Source organism: Melanotaenia boesemani, chromosome 10, assembly GCF_017639745.1.
Source record: "Melanotaenia boesemani isolate fMelBoe1 chromosome 10, fMelBoe1.pri, whole genome shotgun sequence".
Classification (NCBI taxonomy): domain Eukaryota; kingdom Metazoa; phylum Chordata; class Actinopteri; order Atheriniformes; family Melanotaeniidae; genus Melanotaenia; species Melanotaenia boesemani.
The window spans coordinates 14,511,998-14,532,151 of record NC_055691.1 but is presented as its reverse complement, the minus strand read 5'-3'; the positions used below and the strand labels follow the sequence as shown (position 1 = coordinate 14,532,151).

Genomic DNA, 20,154 nt, shown 5'->3' with positions numbered 1-20,154 from the left:
ACACTACATCCAGAACACTGTCAATCATTATTGGCCATGACTAACCGTGATTGACAAGATTGGCCTCCCTAAAGCCAGAACAGTATGGGATCTCCTTAAAAACATCTTAAAACAGAATTGACCAAAGAAAATTTTTGGAATATTATTCAAGACACCTGGAGAAGTATATCTGAAGACTACTTAAAAAAACATCTTGTCTAAGAGGGTTCAGACTATTTTGGACATGGAGAATAAAGGCAGTCTGACCAAAATTTGACTTTCAATGTTAGAACTGTACAAATTACAGAGTTTTACTGGGAATGGTTCAAAAAGGAGGAACTACCCAGTGAGCAGCAGTTGTCTGGACCGAAATGCCTCGTTGATGTCAGAGAAGAATGGGAATGCTGGTTGTTGATGATAAAAAAAGCAATAGGAACTCAAATAACCACAACAACACGATTGACACATGATACATGCCTTCCTACTACTCTATAAAGGCGTTTGGACACTCACCATTGTAGTTAAAGTACTCATTAGAAGGCATGGGCTACACCACGACAGCTTGCCTCTCCTGTTAGCTAAGAACAGGAAACTGAGGCTACAATTCACACAGGCTCACCAAAGTTGGACAATAGAAGATGGAAAAACATAGCCAGGTCTAATGAGTTACCAGCTCATCACCTTTTCCAGCTCATCACATTTTGCCATTAGATTCAATGGTGAAGTGTCCAAACTTTTGTCTGGTATTGTACATTTCCAATATTTTTCAATGAGATTCAAGTGCCCATGAGTTTTAAGTTCTTCTCTTTTAGACATGGTAATGTTATCTCATTTACTGACCACATTCTTTACTGTGCCAGCCTGGAAGCAATATTCATTGTTCCTGTCAAAAAAAATATTCATCAGTGACTTGTTGGCTCTACCTGACAGCAGGCTGGTGCGTTGTGTCACAAAATCCTGTTTCATCTAAGGCAGCTTGCCAAGAGAGCTGTGAACCATGTGACCCTGAGGCTGTGGGATAGTCCAACCTGTTCTCACTGGGATCATCAGCTACCAGAAAAGTCTACATAAGCTTGAACTTAGAAAAATAAATACACAGAGAACACATGCATACCGTTCTTAAGGCATTTACAAACAGAATCGTGGCAGACTTTACATTAAACAGACAACCTCACACAAACACTCTGTGGATAAAGATAAATATACCCCAGAGCACATATAAGTTGTGTGTGCTCTCGCTCAAATATAAGCATATCTGTGTTCATATCCTCTTGCTACTCTGCAAAATAACCCTGTTTCATCAAATATAGCCTCCTAAATAGCCTACTGAAGATTAAATTTGGAAAGTGGTAGAAGTTTTTGGCTTTATGTGTACATTTGTTTGTTTCTTTCTTCTTGGGGCTGTTGTTTGATACGATCTGAGATAAAGACAGAATATTTTTAATGAATCTAAGCAGCGGAAAGCAGAAACATATACATAAACATGTGTCCGTGCTTGAATGCAAACACAAGCCCAGATGGTATTCATATAAGTAAATGAGCACACTCCTTTCACCTGGTTGTACTTAAGGTAATGTGTGTTTCAGACTCCTGAGATGAGAGTCCTTTGGGTGTAACAGGAAATCCCTGTGTGCTACGGGTGTGCTGATATCATTGTTCCCTCTGGAAACTCCTGGACAAATAAGCATTTGTTCCTTATGAAGTCATTGGAAGTATTCCACACCACTCAGCGTCAAGATCTCTAGGGAATGTTGGCCTGGATGTCCTGTGGCTGTTTGGTGCATTCATTAAATATTAACCTGCAGGATCAAGAGGCTCGCAGAGGGAGGTCAGTTGGCTGGACTAAAGCTGAAGCAATGTTCAACATCTGCAGCCTAAAACTACTGTAATTGTACTGTTGAAACAGAAATAAAGTAACAAGTGATTAAGAGGCAGTTTGTAATGCGGATTTGTTTCATGTATTTGGACATTTATGGAATCAGTTTATCTGCTTGATTGTGGACATAAAGCAGCAACTGTAGCCTAATACACTAAGTAATCATAGATAATAGCAGGAGGTTATCAGCTTCCATATCTGTCTATTTAGCTAGCAAACCCCTCAACCACTGGACCTATCAGATGCGTAAATCTGAGTCTGAGTCAGGTGTGTTGCAGCAGATAAACTTTTAAAACCTGCAGGACTCCGGCCCTCAAGGACCAGGGTTGAGGATCCCTGTTTTAGATGTTTCCCTGTTGCAGCAGACCTGGTTTAAATGAATGGATCATTGTGCAGGAGTTGTCACCAAGCTGCAGTGCCGGTCAAAGGTAATGTGGAGGCCTAGGCGAACCTCAACTGTGGTGCCCACAAAAACAAAAAATGTAAAAAATGCCCACATTGTTTTTTTTTTTTGTTTGTTTGTTTTTTTGGGGGTTTTTTGGGGTTTTTTGGGGTTTTTTTTTACCTTAAGTTCCAGCAGCAACAACTTAGGAGTCATTGAACTGAAGTATTTTAAAAGTGTATTTAAAAAACTAAACAACATATTTCTAAATGCTCCTACAGTTCAGTTTTATTCACACACATTAAATTAATCTGTAGGAATACTTACCTTATCTAGAGCAGGGGTTCTTAACTTGTTTTAGAATTAGTCTCAACTTCTCCAGTACAAAACTGTCCAGGATCCATTCAGATATTAACACTATTCTGGTTTAATTGATCTCAAACTTGGTTTAATTAGTATTTAGCAACTAAACCAAATCCACTTCCAGTTTAGGCAAGGCAAGGCAAATTTATTTGTATAGCACATTTCATGTACAAGAAAATTCAAAGTGTTTTACATAAAACATAAAAACATTACATCAAGGTGCAGGGAAAGAAAAAAAAAAAAAGATTAAAAAAGATAAAAATTGATTACATAAAACAGCAGGAAAAAGCTCAGATAACGAAATAAAGTTAAGGTTTCAACGTAAAAGAATCAAATGCAGATCAGGATTTCTAAATAAAAACTAATGAAATACAGCAGAGAACAGGTGGGTCTTTAACCTGGATTTAAATAAACTAAGTGTTTCAGCTGATTTGAGGATTTCTGGGAGTTTGTTCCAGACATGTGGAGTATAGAAGCTGAATGCAGCTTCTCCATGTCTGGTTTTGACTCTGGGAACTGATAAGAAACTGGATCCAGATGACCTGAGGGTTCTGGCAGGTTCATACTGGGTCAAGAGGTCTCTGATGTATTTTGGTCCTAAACCATTCAGAGCTTTATAGACCAGCAGCAGAACTTTAAAATCTATCCTCTGACGCATAGGCAGCCAGTGTAAAGACCTCAGAGCTGGACTGATGTGGTCCACTCTCTTAGTCTTAGTGAGGACTCGAGCCGAGTTCTGAATAAGCTGCAGGTGTCTAATTGATTTTTTAGGTAGACCTGTAAAAACAGTGTTACAATAATCAAGACGACTAAAGATGAAAGCATGGACTAGTTTTTCCAGGTCCTGCTGAGACATCAGATCTTTTACCCTTGATATGTTCTTAAGGTGATGGTAGGCTGACTTTGTAATTCCCTTAATGTGTTTCTCAAAGTTAAGGTCTGAGTCCATCACAACACCCAGATTTCTGGCCTGATTGGTGGTTTTTAGGTGTATAGACTGGAGCTCTGTGGTGACACTTAATCGTTTCTCTTTGGCTCCAAAAACCATCACCTCAATTTAGTTTTTGTTTAACTGGAGAAAGTTCAGACACATCCAGTCATTAATATCCTCAATGCATTTCCCAAGAGCCTGTACAGGGCCTCAATCTCCTGGTGACATTGTAATATATATCTGTGTGTCATCTGCGTAGCTATGGTAAATAATTTTGTTTTTCTTTATAATCTGTGCCAGTGGGAGCATGTAGATGTTAAACAAAAGAGGCCCCAGGATGGAACCTTGGGGAACTCCACATGTAATTCTTGTCTGCTCAGATGTAAAATTACCTATTGACACAAAGAACTTTCTATTCTCTAAATAAGATTTAAACCAGTGTAGTGCAGTACCAGAGAGGCCCACCCAGTTTTCCAGTCTTTTAAGTAATATATTGTGGTCGACTGTATCAAATGCAGCACTGAGGTCCAGTAAGACAAAGACTGACATTTTTCCATCATCTGTGTTCAAACATATGTCATTAATGACTTTGGTCAGAGAAGTCTCAGTGCTGTGGTGCTGTCTAAAACCTGACTGGAAGACATCACAGCAGTTGTTTTGTGTTAAAAAGTCATTTACTGTAGTTGATGAAAAAAGGCTTTTTCAATTATCTTACTTAGAAGAGGAAGATTTGAGATCAGCCTGTAGTTGCTCATTTGTGTCTTGTCTAGATTGTCCCTTTTTAGCAGAGGTTTGATTACAGCTGTTTTTAGAAGTTCTGGGAAGACGCCGGAAATTAAAGACAAGTTCACAATCTGTAGCAGATCTGGCTCCAGAGTTCTTAAGACCTTTTTGAAAAGGCCTGTGGGCAGGATGTCCAAGCAGCAAGAGGAGGAGTTCAACTCACTTATGATATCGCCTAGATCTTTGCCGCTAATGGGACTAAACTGTGTCATGGTGTTTAAGCTGGTTTTCAATGGACACAGTATATTTATTGAACCTGTTGCTGCTGATGAACAAACGGCTTGTCTGATATTCTGGATTTTTTCTGTGAAGAATTTGGCGAACTCATTGCAGGCCTTGGTGGAACAGAGTTCAGGTGCTGCTGACACAGGAGGATTTGTTAATCTGTCGACAATAGCGAATAACTGTAGTTCCACATTCAGGCACTTTGGAGGTTTGTTGTTAACCTTTCCAGTCTGGGTTGTCCAGTCCTGTTTCCTACCATGTAGAGGGGTAAAAGTGGTCCTTTGTTTTGTAGGGAGCGGAGGCCAGTCAGTCTCATCATAGACTTCAGCTGGCTGTGCCCGGCCTGTGACACGTTGTCCTCCCTTTTCCAGAAGGCATGATTTACTTTTTGGCTTTGCACCAAGACAGTTCCAGGGAGGATTTTTACCCGATGATTTATTGTAATTCACAGAGGCAGCTTCTTTTTTCGTAGTATTATCTGTGCTTTTTAGCCATCTGTTAGCTTGCTCACCTCCACTGTTGTGGGTCAATGACAAGGTTGTTTCATTTCCATGCAGTCCATTTACTTCAATATTGACCTCAAGGTGGCAAACCTTCGCCTCCAGCGCTGTTATTTTCTTAAATAAGTCTTGGTAGTCATCTGTGGAGATGGAAGGCATCTTGCTGCTTGTTAGCCTAGCGTTAGCACCTTTCCAAGCTACTTAACTTCAGCTGAGTGCTACGTGTAGGCTTCAGCTGTGTGTAGGCCACGCACACGGAGCGCTGCAGTTAAAAGAGCTATGAAAAATGTTACGGTTTCTGGTAAAAATTCTTTAGTCCCAGCAACTTATAGGTATCAAAAAACAACTGTGGGTGGGTTTGTAGGTAAAAAAGAGGAAAAATCAGTGTACAAATCAAAATAAAAAGAGAAGAATGCAGCAGAAGGGCGAGCAAAAGCAGGAAGCGTCTGTACAGCAGCAAAGTAGGAAACAACAGTTTAACAGCTAAAACCTTATGAAATATGACATGATAATATATATAAACAATATATATGACACGATACAATGAGATCATTGCAAGGACATTTATATATCACATGTGCATGAAACTGCAGATAAAACAAGATGCCCAGTAGGATAACAATTTATGGAACAAAATCAGGGGACTTCCACCTGTTTTTTTCATTTCATATACTTCTTCATAACTTTCGCCACAGGCTAGCAGCTAGCTGAGTCTTCTTTTGCTAATTGGTGTTTGTTGAACAACTAACTGGCACATTACCACCACCAAGTGATGGGAAGCTGCATTGCGTCTCACGATAACGGTAAAATATCTCTTGTGTTGATAAGACGGTTAATGGAAAATTCATGAAGTGGTCAAAATAGAAGAAGTTAATTCTGTTTAAGTGTAAATCTAAGATATCCCCATTAATGTAAAGCAAAGACTAAAAATAATGTAAAAATGTTAGAGGGTCAGCAAAATCTTCAGGTTAAATTCAGTATTTTACTTTAGTTTCTTGCTCTTGTTCCAACCAGCAGCCTCTTTAAGCTTTGCTGCTGGGTGCACAGAGATCTTGTTCTCATTTCATCACACCATTGGTAACAAAACTGCAACAAACAACAGAGGCAATAATTTCCTCTGCTGCTCTTTCTCACACATGCACATACTATCATGTCAACATCACCCTGCCACCCTGCCCCACCTGCAAGCCAGGCACTCCACCCCAGCCCACAGCACCCACTTTGCTGAATGCTTGTCTGTCAGAATCGGCCACTGTGCGTTAATCCAGGAGGATTGTGGTTTTGTATGGTCACCACACTCAGGGCCAGGGATCACTCTGATTGCCCCCAATGCTCAGCATCCCTCAGTTCTATTTACTGTGTTTCTGAATTGCTGTCTCTCACTTATGTGGCCAACTTTGGGTCATTTCCAGGCCCCCGTGTCTGAACAAAAGAGTGTTTTGTTTACATTCTGCCCATTCATGGACGTGATGCTGAATCTGCAGCATCAACAAATGAGATGCAAACTAGCAGGTCGGTATTTGTTAAGGAAAAGATTTAGTGGTGACAGAGGCCTGTTCTCAAGTGGAAGTACATTTCACATGACGCAAATTAAAGAGCTCAGAATTTTCTGATGTCTTAGTGGGGGAAAGAATAACTTTTTGGAGGGAAGTGGGGGTATTTTGGTTCATTTAACTGATTATTAAATTAATAAAAACATAAAATGTACTTTTAGTTTCACGATCTTTTAGCAAGACTGCACATTAATGAAATTCAATTTAATTTAATTCAATTCAATTTCTTAGTCTCTGTCTACTGTTTATAGAACTTTTTATTGGTATGCTTATACAAAACTTTTGAATTTTTTTTTTAATTTCCTCAGCTGTCAGTCACTGTTGTTTTTCCTTTCCACCCATGTTCAAGTTGCATGGAGTCAACAAGTTTGTTTAGGTCTGTTAATTAATGTTTTCCCAACCTGATCTGACAACATTTTCAATAGCTTCCTGTGATGTCATGAAGTTTTAAATGTCCTATAAATAAATGTTTATTGGAGATAAGGTCGCGTTGCTGTGAAGGAATGTCTGTGATGCTCAGCACTTCAAACATCTTCAAAAAGCTCTTCAAAAGTCTGAGGTAAGTTTTAGTTTATTATTCTGTTGCAGGATGAATGCTCTTCCACGAATACAATTGATCCATCATGTTGCCACAAGTCTCTATGTTTTCTTTTTTTGTTTGTTTGTTTGTTTACTATCGAAATGCAGACATGAAATATCCCATGTCATATAAAATCAACTCAATTAATAAATAAAGGACATTTAGGTTAAAATAATCATTCAGTTCCTTTTGGCCCTCATGATAGTGTCCACCATTGAAATACTACCAAACATGTTATCACCATAGACACAAAATTTGTCAATTAAATCACAAAATGTGTTGAAATGTCCAAGAAAGATATATCATTAACATTGATCATAAAATCAATAATGGACAATTACCACTGCCCCTTTTTGAACCATGCAGAATAACATTTTATGAGCTGTGTGTCCTACCGCTGTGTCCATGCTGAGTCTTACCCATAATGTAGCAGGTTATGCTTTTAACTACACTGGTTACATTACCATTACACTCCACATCAATTAAGCCATATAGGTGTTGTTTTTTGTTTTGTTTGTTTTGTTTTTTTTTGTTTTTTGTTTTGTTTTTTGTTTTTTTTATGACAGCACCATGCTTGTTCTGGTCTCTCCTGTAGAAACCTGCTTGCAATGGGTGACCCTACCAGGTGACCTACAACATAGCTCCTAAACACCATTTTCAGGCATAAGAGTGTCCACATGTGCACTTGGCACCAGGATACTCTAGGCCACATTTCGATGAATGATGTAGTCGTATCATTGTATAGCATACCGGACCCTATGAGCTGTCCGGTCCCTGTACGAGCGATGCCAGAGCTTTTTGCAGAAGATGTGGTTCTGTTGGCTTTATCAAGCCTTGATCTCCAGCTCTCACTGATTCAATTCCCAGCGAGTGTGAAGCGGTTCAGATGAGAATCAGCACCACCAAATCTGAGACCATTGTCCTCAGTCAGAAAAGGGTTGAGTGTTCTCTTTGGGTTAGGAATGAGGTCCTTCCCCAAGTGGAGGACTTCAGGTAGCTCGGGGTCTTGTTCACGAGTGAGGGAGGGATGCAGCAGGAGATCGACAGGCAGATCCATGCGCTGTCTGCAGTGATGCGGACTCGGCATCGATCTGTCGTGGTGAAGAAGGAGCTGACTCAGAAGGTGAAGCTCTGGATTTACCAGTCGATCTACGTTCCTACCCTCACCTATGGCCATGACCTGTGGGTAGTCACTGAAGGAACTAGATCACAAATACAAGGGGCCAAAATTGTTTTTTTCTGCAGGGTGGCCAGGCTCTCCCTTAGAGATAGGGTGAGAAGCATAGTGAACCGGGAGGGGCTCAGAGTAAAGTTGCTGCTCCTCCACATCAAGAGGAGCCAGCAAATGTTGCCATACATCACCATTCTCATACTTCCATGCGTGTTTTACATGGCCATGGTTGTTAAGTCAGCCCCCGTCACCAAACCCTAGCTAAGCGGTATCTCTAACAATCTATTTTATCCAATACAATTAAACTTTATTTATAAAGCGCTTTAAAAATAACCACTGTTAACCAGTGTTTTACAGAAGAACAAATACACCATTTATAAAACAGAGTAAAATTCAATAGATATAAACAAATAAAACATAAAATCAGTCAAACGTTTAGTGATGAATTTTCAAATATAGCTCCATATTTCCACTAAATCTGGCAAATAAAGACATATTCCTGATTAGTCTTGATCACTTGTCTCCAAGAAAATTAGCCATATGATATCAATCTTTTGTCAAATTTATTATTATTATTATTATTATTAGTAGTAGTAGTAGTAGTAGTAGTATTAATAATAATAATAATAATAATAATAATAATAATAATAATAATAAAATTATTATTTTTATTGACCCAAAGAAACATCTTTCCATAGCTTTTGTCTAAGAGGAACAATGGGATGGTTAAAGCTTAATGTAATATTTCCCAATATCTGCAGTGTACACCAAAACATCCAAAAGAATTTATGGTCCAATTCATTAACAGTGTGATTGTTGTTGTCTCCTCTGTCAAGTATGAACATCAGACAGCAACTCTCTACATCACTAGAGAAAAGGCAATATTATTTTAAGCATTTGTTGGTGTCAAAACAGGTTGGGGTTAGGGTCAGTTGTTTTTGGCTTTCTGAGTAATTTTAGTACCTAAACGTAGAAGAAAATAAAATAATTATAAATGAATAATACAGGACAGATGTAACCGTGTTTCTTCAAACTCAGACCCAAACTCCTGAGTGAATTGGGACAGCTAAACACTGCTTCAGTTAAATTCAAAAAACGTTTGAAATTAGACCTTTAAAGCAAATACCCTTAGAGATGTCTAAAATAACCTAAACCCAAATGACACCAATAAGAATGCCACCCAGACCTTCTAAAAAATAACTTTATGTTGACTTTGTAACTGTACTTTACCAATTTCAACGCATATTCTAATTTACTGTCTATACATGCATTATAAACACGTCTTGCAGAGACAGTCACATGTCAGAGAGCCTTGTTTTAGAAACGTATCCGTCTCCATGTGAGACATCAGCAGTAGGAGGAAAACGCCTTCTTGTTGTGGTTCCCGTTTAGGTGTCTGAAGTTATTCTAACAATGTTGTCCGATTGGTGAGATCAAAGCACGAAGCACTTGGACCAAAAACCGAAAGAGAATGTGTAATAAATCAAGGCAGCAGGTGTGGCAGTGTGTTTTCCTCCAGCTAAAGCAATAAACCAGGCTTTTGTGGTTTCACCATGTGAAGGAAAAAAACATTAAGGTATTTTCTGACATTTTCACCCAAAAAAAGAACCATTATTAAAGTATTAAGTGACATTTCCTGTTAGAGAAAAGCAGCTACATTTTTTCAAAGGAAAAACGAAGAGAAAAAACATCTAAATGTTTCTAAATAAAAACAATCCTGCAGGATGATCATTTTATCACATGACTGAATATTCAGCAGTTAACGCCTGAGGGCTGGTGGGCTGCGATGGCTCCGTGACTGCAGGCCAACGCCATGTACAGTAGAGTCTCTCATCACGAAGCTGCTAAAGTAATTGTGGGAAGTGACTGAGAACTTTGTTGTGTCTCCTCGGCTCCACGCTGCGCAGCTTTCCACACGGGGCGGGGTGTCGCTCAGTCCGGCGCACTGCGCACCGGCGCACAGCTTCTGTCCTCGCTCTCTGCCCGGCTGCGACAACACAACATGGGGCTGGAGAAGGAAAAATTGGACACGAGCATAATTATGGACGAAGACGAATTTAACAGATCGATAGAGCCGATTCTGTTGAAAAAGGGGAAGGTGTACGCAGCGGCTTCGGATCGGGATCCAAACAATATCAACGTGCATCTCAAGGTACAAAAGTCTAGTGTGTGTGTGTGTGTGTGTGTGTGTGTGTGTGTGTGGTGGGCGGTATTTTGAAAGTGAATTATCATTTACTTTAGACATCTATTGTAACACTTTTGTTATCGTGTAAAAAAGCTGGTAATCGGTGGCATGAATACCTGGAAGTCACGGGGTGCGTAAAATCCAGCACCTCTAACCATTTCCTGCCTGTGCTGCTGTTTCGGTCGTTTCTGAAGTTAATTGTTTGGCCCCTGACTTTTGTGATCCGACAGGTGGGATTTGAAGATGTCATCGGAGAGCCTGTTTCCACACATAGCTTTGACAGGGTGTGGATAGGAAGTCACGCCGCTTTTGAGCTAGTCAAATTCATCTTTTACCGCCTGCTGACCACATTGCTGGCTGTCCCCATGGCCTTCATCCTTGGACTGGTCTTTGGACTGCTCAGCTGCGTTCATATTTGGTAAGAAGAAAATCTAACCAGCCTGCAGGCTCCTATTTGGTGCTGTTTCTGACTGGGTTTCATCTCAAAGCAATAACAGCGATGTCATAAAACATATTTTAAAACCAGAGAAAAATCCACAATAAACTAATTATTTACTTCTAATGATTTTATGACCTTATAAGTAAAAGTTCATTTGAATTCCTTTCTATCGTAGACCTCTGCTCATGACTAACACACTTTCTCTGGTTCTTTAAGTAAACACTGAAGTTATTTTTGCAGCTTACATCACATGCAGCACAGCACCAAAACATTCCCTCTACATTTTGTTTTTATACTTTATATTTGGGTGATTATGTCACACTTATGTCAACTTATGTCTCAACCAGGTGCTTCCAGGTGTTTGAGCAAATCATGTGCATACGTTCCTGACCACAGCCCAAAGAGTCCATTAACTTAATGAAAGAACATTTTAAAGCCTGCATGTAAGCGCTGTATGGAAAGTTGGGAGGAATGTCGAGTTCCGCTGGTAGTGTGAGGGAAAAACGGCTCTCTAGCTTTGCCAGACAGAAAGCAGTATAAAGCCTATTTTCAGACCAGAGTGGGACATTTTTTAGATGTGCATGGAGTATGCATGGAAACGTTTTGTGTGACCTTTCACTTAGCTGAGGACACAAGATAAGTTGGATGTTAAGTCAAGTTGCAGGTATTCATCAATAAAGAGCTGAGCTGGGACACAGAGCTGGTCAATTTATCTGGAATGTCAGGGTGGAAGATCACACCGGGAGACGCTGCTTCAAAGGAGCTTTCAGAGTCCTAAAATACACTTGAATAAGCTGCAGGAGTCTGTACTGTACAATGAAAGTCTTTGTAGTTGGGCTGCCTCACACATGAGAAAATAAGAAGTTAGTGTTTAAACATAATAAAAGAACAGTTTCATTAACAAGCAAAAAGCTTCCACCATGAAGTATTTGAATGGTCAGAACTAAAGTGTTTTTCTGTGGCTTTAACTCACCTAAAAGTTGTGCTGTACAGCATCTCTGTTAACATGGTTTGTTTCAATGGTAAATAATACTGCAGGAGGAGTTTACTGCATATTGAGGGTTTAAAATTCCCTTCACCCTAATTCTTGATATCACTCTATAAGTGATTTACATTCTCAGATGAGATTGTGTGTGCAGACCTGTTTAGTTGTACAATGGTAACTCCACCAAATGAAGCTGTGTAGTGTTTGAGCAATCTGTTTAATGTCAGTTTGATAAGAACTAAAATAATTGTGAGTGTTTATGAATGTTTATGGAAGAATGTGAATCAGGCTTAGCTTTAGGCTCCAATCCTGTCACACATTGTGCACATATTTAATCAATTTGAAATTAGAGTGACAATAAAACCCCCTCTGGAGCCTACAGGAGGATGTTGGGGTGGTGGAGGGACACAAAAGCAAACAGCATATATTTTATTGTCAGCAGTAATAGTTGCATGAAAAGCAGGCAGCTTATTGTGTTGCAAAGTAACATCAACAGTAGCAAGTATAAGGCAGAAAGGAAGACAGGAAGTGTGAGCTTAAGCAGACCACCAGTGGATAGGTATGTTTGATATGTGGCAGGTAACATATGAGGCAGATCCCATGGAAACCAGCAGGACAGCTCAAGTTGCCCGCCTGAACTAGCTCGCAGGTGTCCCGTTGTTAGGGTAACATTAAAAGTGCAAACATTGTTAGTTATGTGAAGGACAACATTCATGTGATGTGATATGAAACTATAATAATGGATTTATTAATATTTAAACCTACATGCATGTTGTTTTCAACTAGCTCTAAACAGCCACGTCTTAAAGCAACATCAACATTATTTTTGGACAATTTTGCAATCTGCAAAGGAAACTTTCAACATGTGACATTTCTGAAGCCTTGAAAATGAAGAAATCATGCAGTCGAGACTGTGTGACTGTGTAATATAATGCAAGAAGTATTTAATGACTTTAAAAGGCCTCCTTGTTGTAATCTGCTGATTTAAACCTAAGAAGACAGTTGATTGGTGTAATTTGTTCATTAAAGTATTAAATGTTGCCGTTTTTAAGAAAAACACAGTTTATCCAACTCAAATCCTTCACTTCTCATCGCTCCCCTTTATCACTCGTGTGTCCCAGTGATCTGTCCTGGTTCTCCTTCTTTTCAGTTTTGCCTCTTTCTTCTTGGTAATATTTTTTTTATAACTACAATTTACATTTCACTGCAAATGACTTTTTCTTCAAATTTTCTTAAACTGAACAACAATAGAACCAAATTTCATCTGATTGGAACCAGATCTACACTATTCAAAACTGACAGTTTTCTCTCCTCTGTTCCCCCCACCCATCAGGTCAAGAGTGTCAGGGTGTCATCTTTGATGGCCTAATGTCATTCAAATCCCAAATGAATAACATCACTTGGTCTGCATCCATCTACAACAAAATGAATAGCCACCACTTCCTCATCTCTCATACCACCTCCATACTTGTTCACAGCCCAGTCACCGTCAATTACTGAGTCCAGACTCAAGACTCACCTGTTTAGAATAGCTTACTCCCCTCCATATAGTGCAACAAAAAACAACTAAAAAGCCCTCTTACTACCAACATGAAACTTAATATCCTGCATGTGTTGGCCTTGTCTCTGCAGGGTGGTGATGCCCGTCATCCAGAGTGTGATGATGTTCTTACCGTCAGTGCAGACAATATGGAGGAGTCTGACAGACATGCTTGTAACGCCGCTCTTCTACAGCATGGGGAAGTGCCTGTCCTCCATTCGAGTGCAAACTACGGAAAACTGACACGGACCTATCTATCTTCTAGGAAGAGGTGGAGGAGCTGCAGGATAGAGTGGAGTCCATGGAAAGAAAGTTATAATTATTCCAGTGGAACAAAAGCTTTTATTAAAGTCAAATATGACATTTGGTCATGTCATGGCTTCAAGGTTACATGTTGCTACTGCGGGTTGTGATTCCATCTGGACCAAATGAGGTGAAAAAGTGAATGATTTTACATTTCATTTGATTTATTTTAGCCTGTATTTACTGGGGACTACATATACAGTAAAAATCACCTGTAAATAAACAAAAATAGGCTTTTAGTTGCTGTTTAAAGGTTTAAGAAGAGCTCATGTGCATAACCAGAATGTTTTTTTTGCTGTTTATGACCAAAAATAATGCTGTCATTCCGTTACTGTGTGGCTGAGTTACTGAATCAGTTATTGTTGAGGCTATCGTACTGCTGATATGCTGACAGATGTAATATTCCTGCTTCATGAACATATGTTGTTTAACATTCAGCTAGAAGCTGAATGTAATAAGCTGAGTTATAGTTAGCTATTAGAAAGAATTTTATTTTAATATTAAATGCTGAGTTGTAGCTTGTTGCACATTTGCAGGCTTGTGTCACTGTAGGTGATGTGTTGATCTTAGAACGATGTCAGCTATTTTCTTTTATATGGAGTTATTATTTAAGTATGTGAGAAGAAACAGCATTACAGTTGATTGGGGAAGGGGTGCTGTATCCTTTTTGCAGTGGGTTTTTGAGAGTTTGGTTTTGCCTGCACAGTCATGGTATACAGCTTTTTCTTTGTTCTTCTGTCATCACAAGAACAAACCCACCTTAGACTCAGTTAAAATTAGACAATCGTGTTGACGTTGGATTTTTCTTTTCCTAATTTAGGTCAACAAAAAGCTAAAACACTAGAAGGCCTCAGTATTGCAAACAACAGCCGCATCCAGAAGACTGGTGACGTCAGTGGATATATGCTTCCATCTTCCTCTTAGCTCCTGTAAAAAGACTCCGCTCCAAACAGGAGCATAAAGCTTTTCAGTTACCAGATGTTTCTGTCATTAGCAACAAGCTGCTAGATTGGTCTGTTTGTGAATCAACACTGAGCAGACAGGGTGTACAAAGGGTCCAGTATATGAGCTAATATGTCTCTTACTGTTAACTCTCTGCAGCGGATCATAGAAAGAGGATGCACATCCAGCCATGCTGTCTTTGTATTCATTGTTACTTAAACTTGCACTTTGAGTTACTGTAAGCAATAGAACTTCTAAATAAAACTGTATTTGGACAGTGCATGAGATGATGCTTTGCTTTACGTTCAGTTTATAGCTGTTTGGATAAATTAAAGACAGGGTTATGCAATACAGGAAGACAAATGTGTGAAGAGATATTTTTTTATGTAGCACTTATCGACCTCAGATCTGCCCAACTACTCATTCCTCAAATGTCATGCATATATTTAGATTTTAGAAAAGATGATATGACATCCATCTATGAGTTAAAAATATTTTAACCAACTTGGATTTTGTTTTCTGAAAGGTTTCTGACGAGGAACTCATACTTCAGTAGGCCAAATCTGTGTTTTACGACCAAAATAAAGATGTTTTCTCCTCAAGGTAATTCTTCTGTGTGTGGTTTCTTCGTTCTGTCACCGGAGATTGGTGTGGTTGTGATTTGCAGCTTAGTGCCAGAAAGGTCTCGTAAATCACTGCTGAGGTTGCATAAGACATTTTCCTACAAATAGATGAGGTGTGGGTTGATGGAACATCACCTGAGGCTTCACTGTTAGACCTGCAGGCCTGCACAGTGTTTGCACTCCACTTAAAGCAGGCTGCTGCTGAGAACGTTTTCTCAGAAGCAGGATTTTTGTGATGTTCTATAGTTCATTTGCAGAAATCCCAACTGTTATATCTCTCAATGATCAGCTTTACTTCTTAGGCATTTTCTAAGTGAACAAAATCAATCCAACAGCCATAAATACAGAAGTTGCAGGATGCACTACGTATAGGGAGGATGCACTGGTTAAAAGGGATAACTAATGTCACTGCAGTTTTTATGTCATGTGAAGTTCAGCTGCTCCATCTTGCATTGTTGCATGTGCCTGGAAAATAGTCAGTGTGCCCAACACAGCTCTCTGAAACAAAGCATTTTGTTCTTTTCAAGAAAATTCAACAGATGTGTGAATGCATCGACGCTACACTGTGATGTGTTCCATTCACAAAAAAAATATGCAAGGAGTGTCAAAGAGTTTGATGCACACCCTAACCTTTTGCACTCAGCTGTGGTCTGGTATGCATTTGGGGAAAAAAAGAAAAAGTGCCCAAACATGTTGCTGCAATTTTAAAATGACACAATTATTCACTGTAACCACTGGATACCCTGATGGTGCAGCATTTGGAAACAATGGTTCATAAAGTTATCAGCAGCTGACTCTGTGCTGTTGCAGCAATGCATCATAAATTAGGTCGAAAGCAAACTGCTACCCAGAGCTAACACTATATGGTCCTAAGTTAACACCCATCTACATACTAAATGCAGATTAAGGTTAAATTTAGTGGGAATTAATGAAAACTTACTGACCAGTTCATGGTGATGAATTAAGCAAATCCTTTCAGTTATTTATCTTGCTGTGTTTTCACTACATTTCCCATGAACACTTTTCCACGATGGGCCGTACATCCATTAACTTCCTGCTAAGTTTAGCATGCAGAGTGTTGTTTATGAGCTACTGCCTGAAAAAAGTGCAGCTGAATGAGGAGAGGAACTGAAACAGAGTGACAAGTAGTAGGAGAAAAAATGTGGCAGTAACTGGACAGTATATGCTGGTTACAAGAACAGAAAGAAGGTATATCAATGATGAAACAGCAGGATAAAGCAAACAAGATCTGGGAAGCAGATAGTTTCTGCTCACACAGACCAGAGTTCATGGACAAACACAAACATCAAAGTAGAGAACCTGAGAATATCCAGAACGGCACAGATTGAGAAGGTGTCTGAAAATATCTGATTACATGTCCATTACGGCAGTATTTAGGATGACTATGTAGTTAAGATGACTGTATTTTTTTTATTTGTTTTGCATTCTGTTCAAATGTTCCAAAATGTTGGAAAGACAAAATTCTTCTTTTATGTAAGTAGGGTTTTTTTTTTGTTTGTTTTGTTTTTTTTTTGTTTGTTTGTTTTCTTTTGTTTTGTTTTTAAATCATTTTAAATGTGTTCAGAGTAAAAGTAACTTTGTTCTTTGCTGAAAAAAACAAGAATGTTGTTATTTAGCATTTTCATGACTGAAACATCAATAAAAACAATTTGAAGAAACATGTATTATTAAACACATTCAGTTGCGCTTTAAATCTGCATTATTTGCCCCCTAAAAAATTTGGCCGAGAGGAACTTCTGATTGGTTGGTAACTTTAAAAATCTACCAAACAAAAGTTCATTTAGAGCCTTGCTTGTGGCTGGTGATGCTTCCACCTCTGTCACTGCAGCAGAAGAGTTCTATCATTTAAGATCCTGTATACATACATATATATATATATATATGTATATATATGTATATATATATATATATATATATATATATATATATATATATATATATATATATATATATATATATATATATATGTACGCAACAATATTTTGTCACAGTGTAAAAGCTGAATAACAGACAGCTCTTTGTAAAATGCCATCTTAAATTAAAAGTGACAAAAAAATTAAAAGTGACACAAAAAAGTCTGACATTAAATGGAAAGTCTAAAAAAAATTCCTTGAGAAAACACGTTTATTCTGATTCTGCATTTCACCCCAGACAAGCTAAGAAGTAAAGGTGAGGACAGGATGGCTAATTTTCTTCTTCTTCAGGTTGACTGGAAAGATGCAAAGAATTTGGAGATGTAAAGACAACACAACAAAATCCAGAATCATATCTGGGCATGAGCTAAACTACAATGGAGCATGGGGTAGAAAACTTTTCCCTGGTCTGATGACTCAGAATGTGTCATTCTCTCTAGAAATCATGGAGGCTAGACCCTCTGGGCCAATAAACAGAGGGATGATCCTGTTTACTATGCATGCATAGCTGAAACACCATGATCCATGGTGCGAGGGGTTCAAATGGGGCCTGTTAATGAATATAGCATGTGTAGCCAGCATATCTGTAAAGACACCATTATGTCTGAAGAATTTCAACAGGTTTGGCAGTGTCGTATGATTTGCTGCAATCTATCAACATTAGTTTAAAGGAAAGCCTTTAAAGAAAGTTTATTTGCAACTGTAACATGTTGTTTGCAGGGGTTACAAGGTTATTAAGGGAACTCTTTCCTCCCTTAATAAAGCTAGTTTTTTCTGAAGCCCCACAGGTCTACGACAACCTCCAAACTAAATGCTGAAAAATGTCAAGTTTTGATGAAAAACTGAGCCATAAAACAAGGTGCACTGTGCTAAAGGTGTGTTTTTTGTTGTTCTTTTTACCATTTCAGCCCAGTTAGATTTTATGAAACTATTCTTTAACAGTATCTACGCTCTGTAAGGGCAATATTGACAGCTGTGATTGGTTTAGGGAAACACAAACAACTCACAGAATGATGATCATTCTCTACTGCTGACACAAAGCCGGATCTGGCTTTTTGAGAAGAGGTGCAACATAAAATATATAATAATACCACATCTAAAATGAAAATGTCAAAACAACAGCAACTGGTCTTGAAAAAAACATGTGGAAAATGAGGTGATGCAACATAGTTGCTCAAACTGTTCAAGAAACAATGTTTTTAAGTCTCAAGATTTGATTTTCTGCCTTTAAATCTAATGTGGGGAAGATGTGCTGCTCATTCATGCATTGTTTTTGCTTCCACTGTATCCCTGCAGGTGCCTCTGCTGCTGGAACTGTGATGCAGAGAGTGCATATGGTTGCTCCAAATCACTTCTAAAATATTTACCTGTTGTCCTGCATGCCATTGCAGTTGGCTGTTCCCCTCTCTTAAGTGTTGCTTACATTTCTATCAGTCCCTGTGTGACAGTGAAGAATTCTTATCAGTCTCAATGTACAAAACACAGCAGCAGTGATAATTACATCTAATCTCGTGTGTGTACAAATGCTCACCTGACAACAGATCACACGCCTTCTATTGTGTGCAAACTAGTCAAAGTTACACAATCAACTGGTCAGAAAGGACCTTCTTTTGTTTTCATTTATCAATTATCGATCACAGTTCTGGAAAAAAGTGGTAATAAAGTTGCCTGGAGAAGCAGTAGAGAAGTAAGACAGCAGAAGAGTCTGCCAGAGAGCTGAAAAAAATGAGAAAAAAAAATCATTTGCAAGATCTTGAGTTCAGTAAAAATGTACTCAGGTATAAAAACTATTGATTCATTTTCCAGCTGATAAAAATATTACATATTATTTTTTCCCCCCATTTTGATAGAGAAACCAACAAATCAAAAATGTCGAATTTACTGCAAGATTGTATTTTTTCATTTTTTACTTGTTTAGATGATGAACAAAAGATAATGCTGAAGTTTCATGAATGACCTGTTCAAGTCAATGACAATTAAAGAAATAAAACCAAGAAAGGCACATTGACATTTGAAGGGACTTTTGAAGGGTGCAAAAAGAAACTGACAGATCCGGGTTCATATGTCCATACACACAGATGTCCCTGGAACAATATGTGAATAAATAAAGACTGTTATTATGTGATTTTGTTAACTGGCAATTAAAAACTGAGAAATGAGGACTCAGCTAAGTGGGAATGGGTTCAATAACTGGAAAACCCTTTCACTTCACACTTGACTGACATGGATAACTGCTGCAGTCTGTCAGAGAAGCTACAGATATCCAGAGCTACAGACAAAGTGAAGATCTTCTGGATAAAAACTAGAAAGAAATGCTGATGAATTTAAAGATCTTATATTATTTCGACAATTTCATATGGGTGTCAGAAGTCCAACAACATTGTTTTCAAAGTGTATTACCCCAAATTCAGCCTTGGTCCTTAATTTCCGCCATTCTAAATGTGGCTCTAGTGAGTTCTACTGAGAACGAGCTGTTTCTGTGTCTGAACCTTTAAATGTTCCTGAGTGGTGCCTGTCCACGCCCACTCCACGCCCCTCTCTGGGAAAGCATCCGGCTTTCGCTGGTGATTTCCCATCCTCACCCGTTTGAGCAAACATTCGCTAAAAAGTGGAGCAAGCAAGTGAGAGAGAAGACAGAATTTTCTCATTTTGGGGCTTCATACACAGGCTATGAAAACATGTATGACTGTTCGAAAACATTTAGAAAGGGAATTTTGCATATTGTGGGACTTTTAAAGGTAATCGGGACCCATCTAACATACTTTAATCTTACATTTGATGGCAGCTCTAACAGATTGTTTGAGTCTGGCTGAGTGAAGACCCCTGAAAAGAATAAGCTAAAAAAGAAAGAAAAGAAAAG

General features: G+C 38.7%; 1 protein-coding gene across 1 annotated transcript; it reads left to right on the top strand.

Moving 5' to 3' along the window:
- Positions 1-10,215: 10,215 nt before the first annotated feature.
- Positions 10,216-15,334, top strand: cav2 (caveolin 2). Its single transcript, XM_041998009.1, has 3 exons — positions 10,216-10,495; positions 10,759-10,946; positions 13,585-15,334. The coding sequence occupies exons 1-3, from the start codon at positions 10,346-10,348 to the stop codon at positions 13,733-13,735; spliced, it is 489 nt and encodes a 162-aa protein (XP_041853943.1). The 5' UTR covers positions 10,216-10,345; the 3' UTR covers positions 13,736-15,334.
- Positions 15,335-20,154: the final 4,820 nt, after the last annotated feature.

Bases quoted from the DNA above. Each gene is read 5' to 3' on its own strand.
- cav2 (XM_041998009.1), top strand. From the start codon at position 10,346: ATGGGGCTGGAGAAGGAAAAATTGGACACGAGCATAATTATGGACGAA. The intron at 10,496-10,758 runs GTACAAAAGTCT...GTGATCCGACAG, and splicing joins ATATCAACGTGCATCTCAAG to GTGGGATTTGAAGATGTCAT. The intron at 10,947-13,584 runs GTAAGAAGAAAA...TTGTCTCTGCAG, and splicing joins CTCAGCTGCGTTCATATTTG to GGTGGTGATGCCCGTCATCC.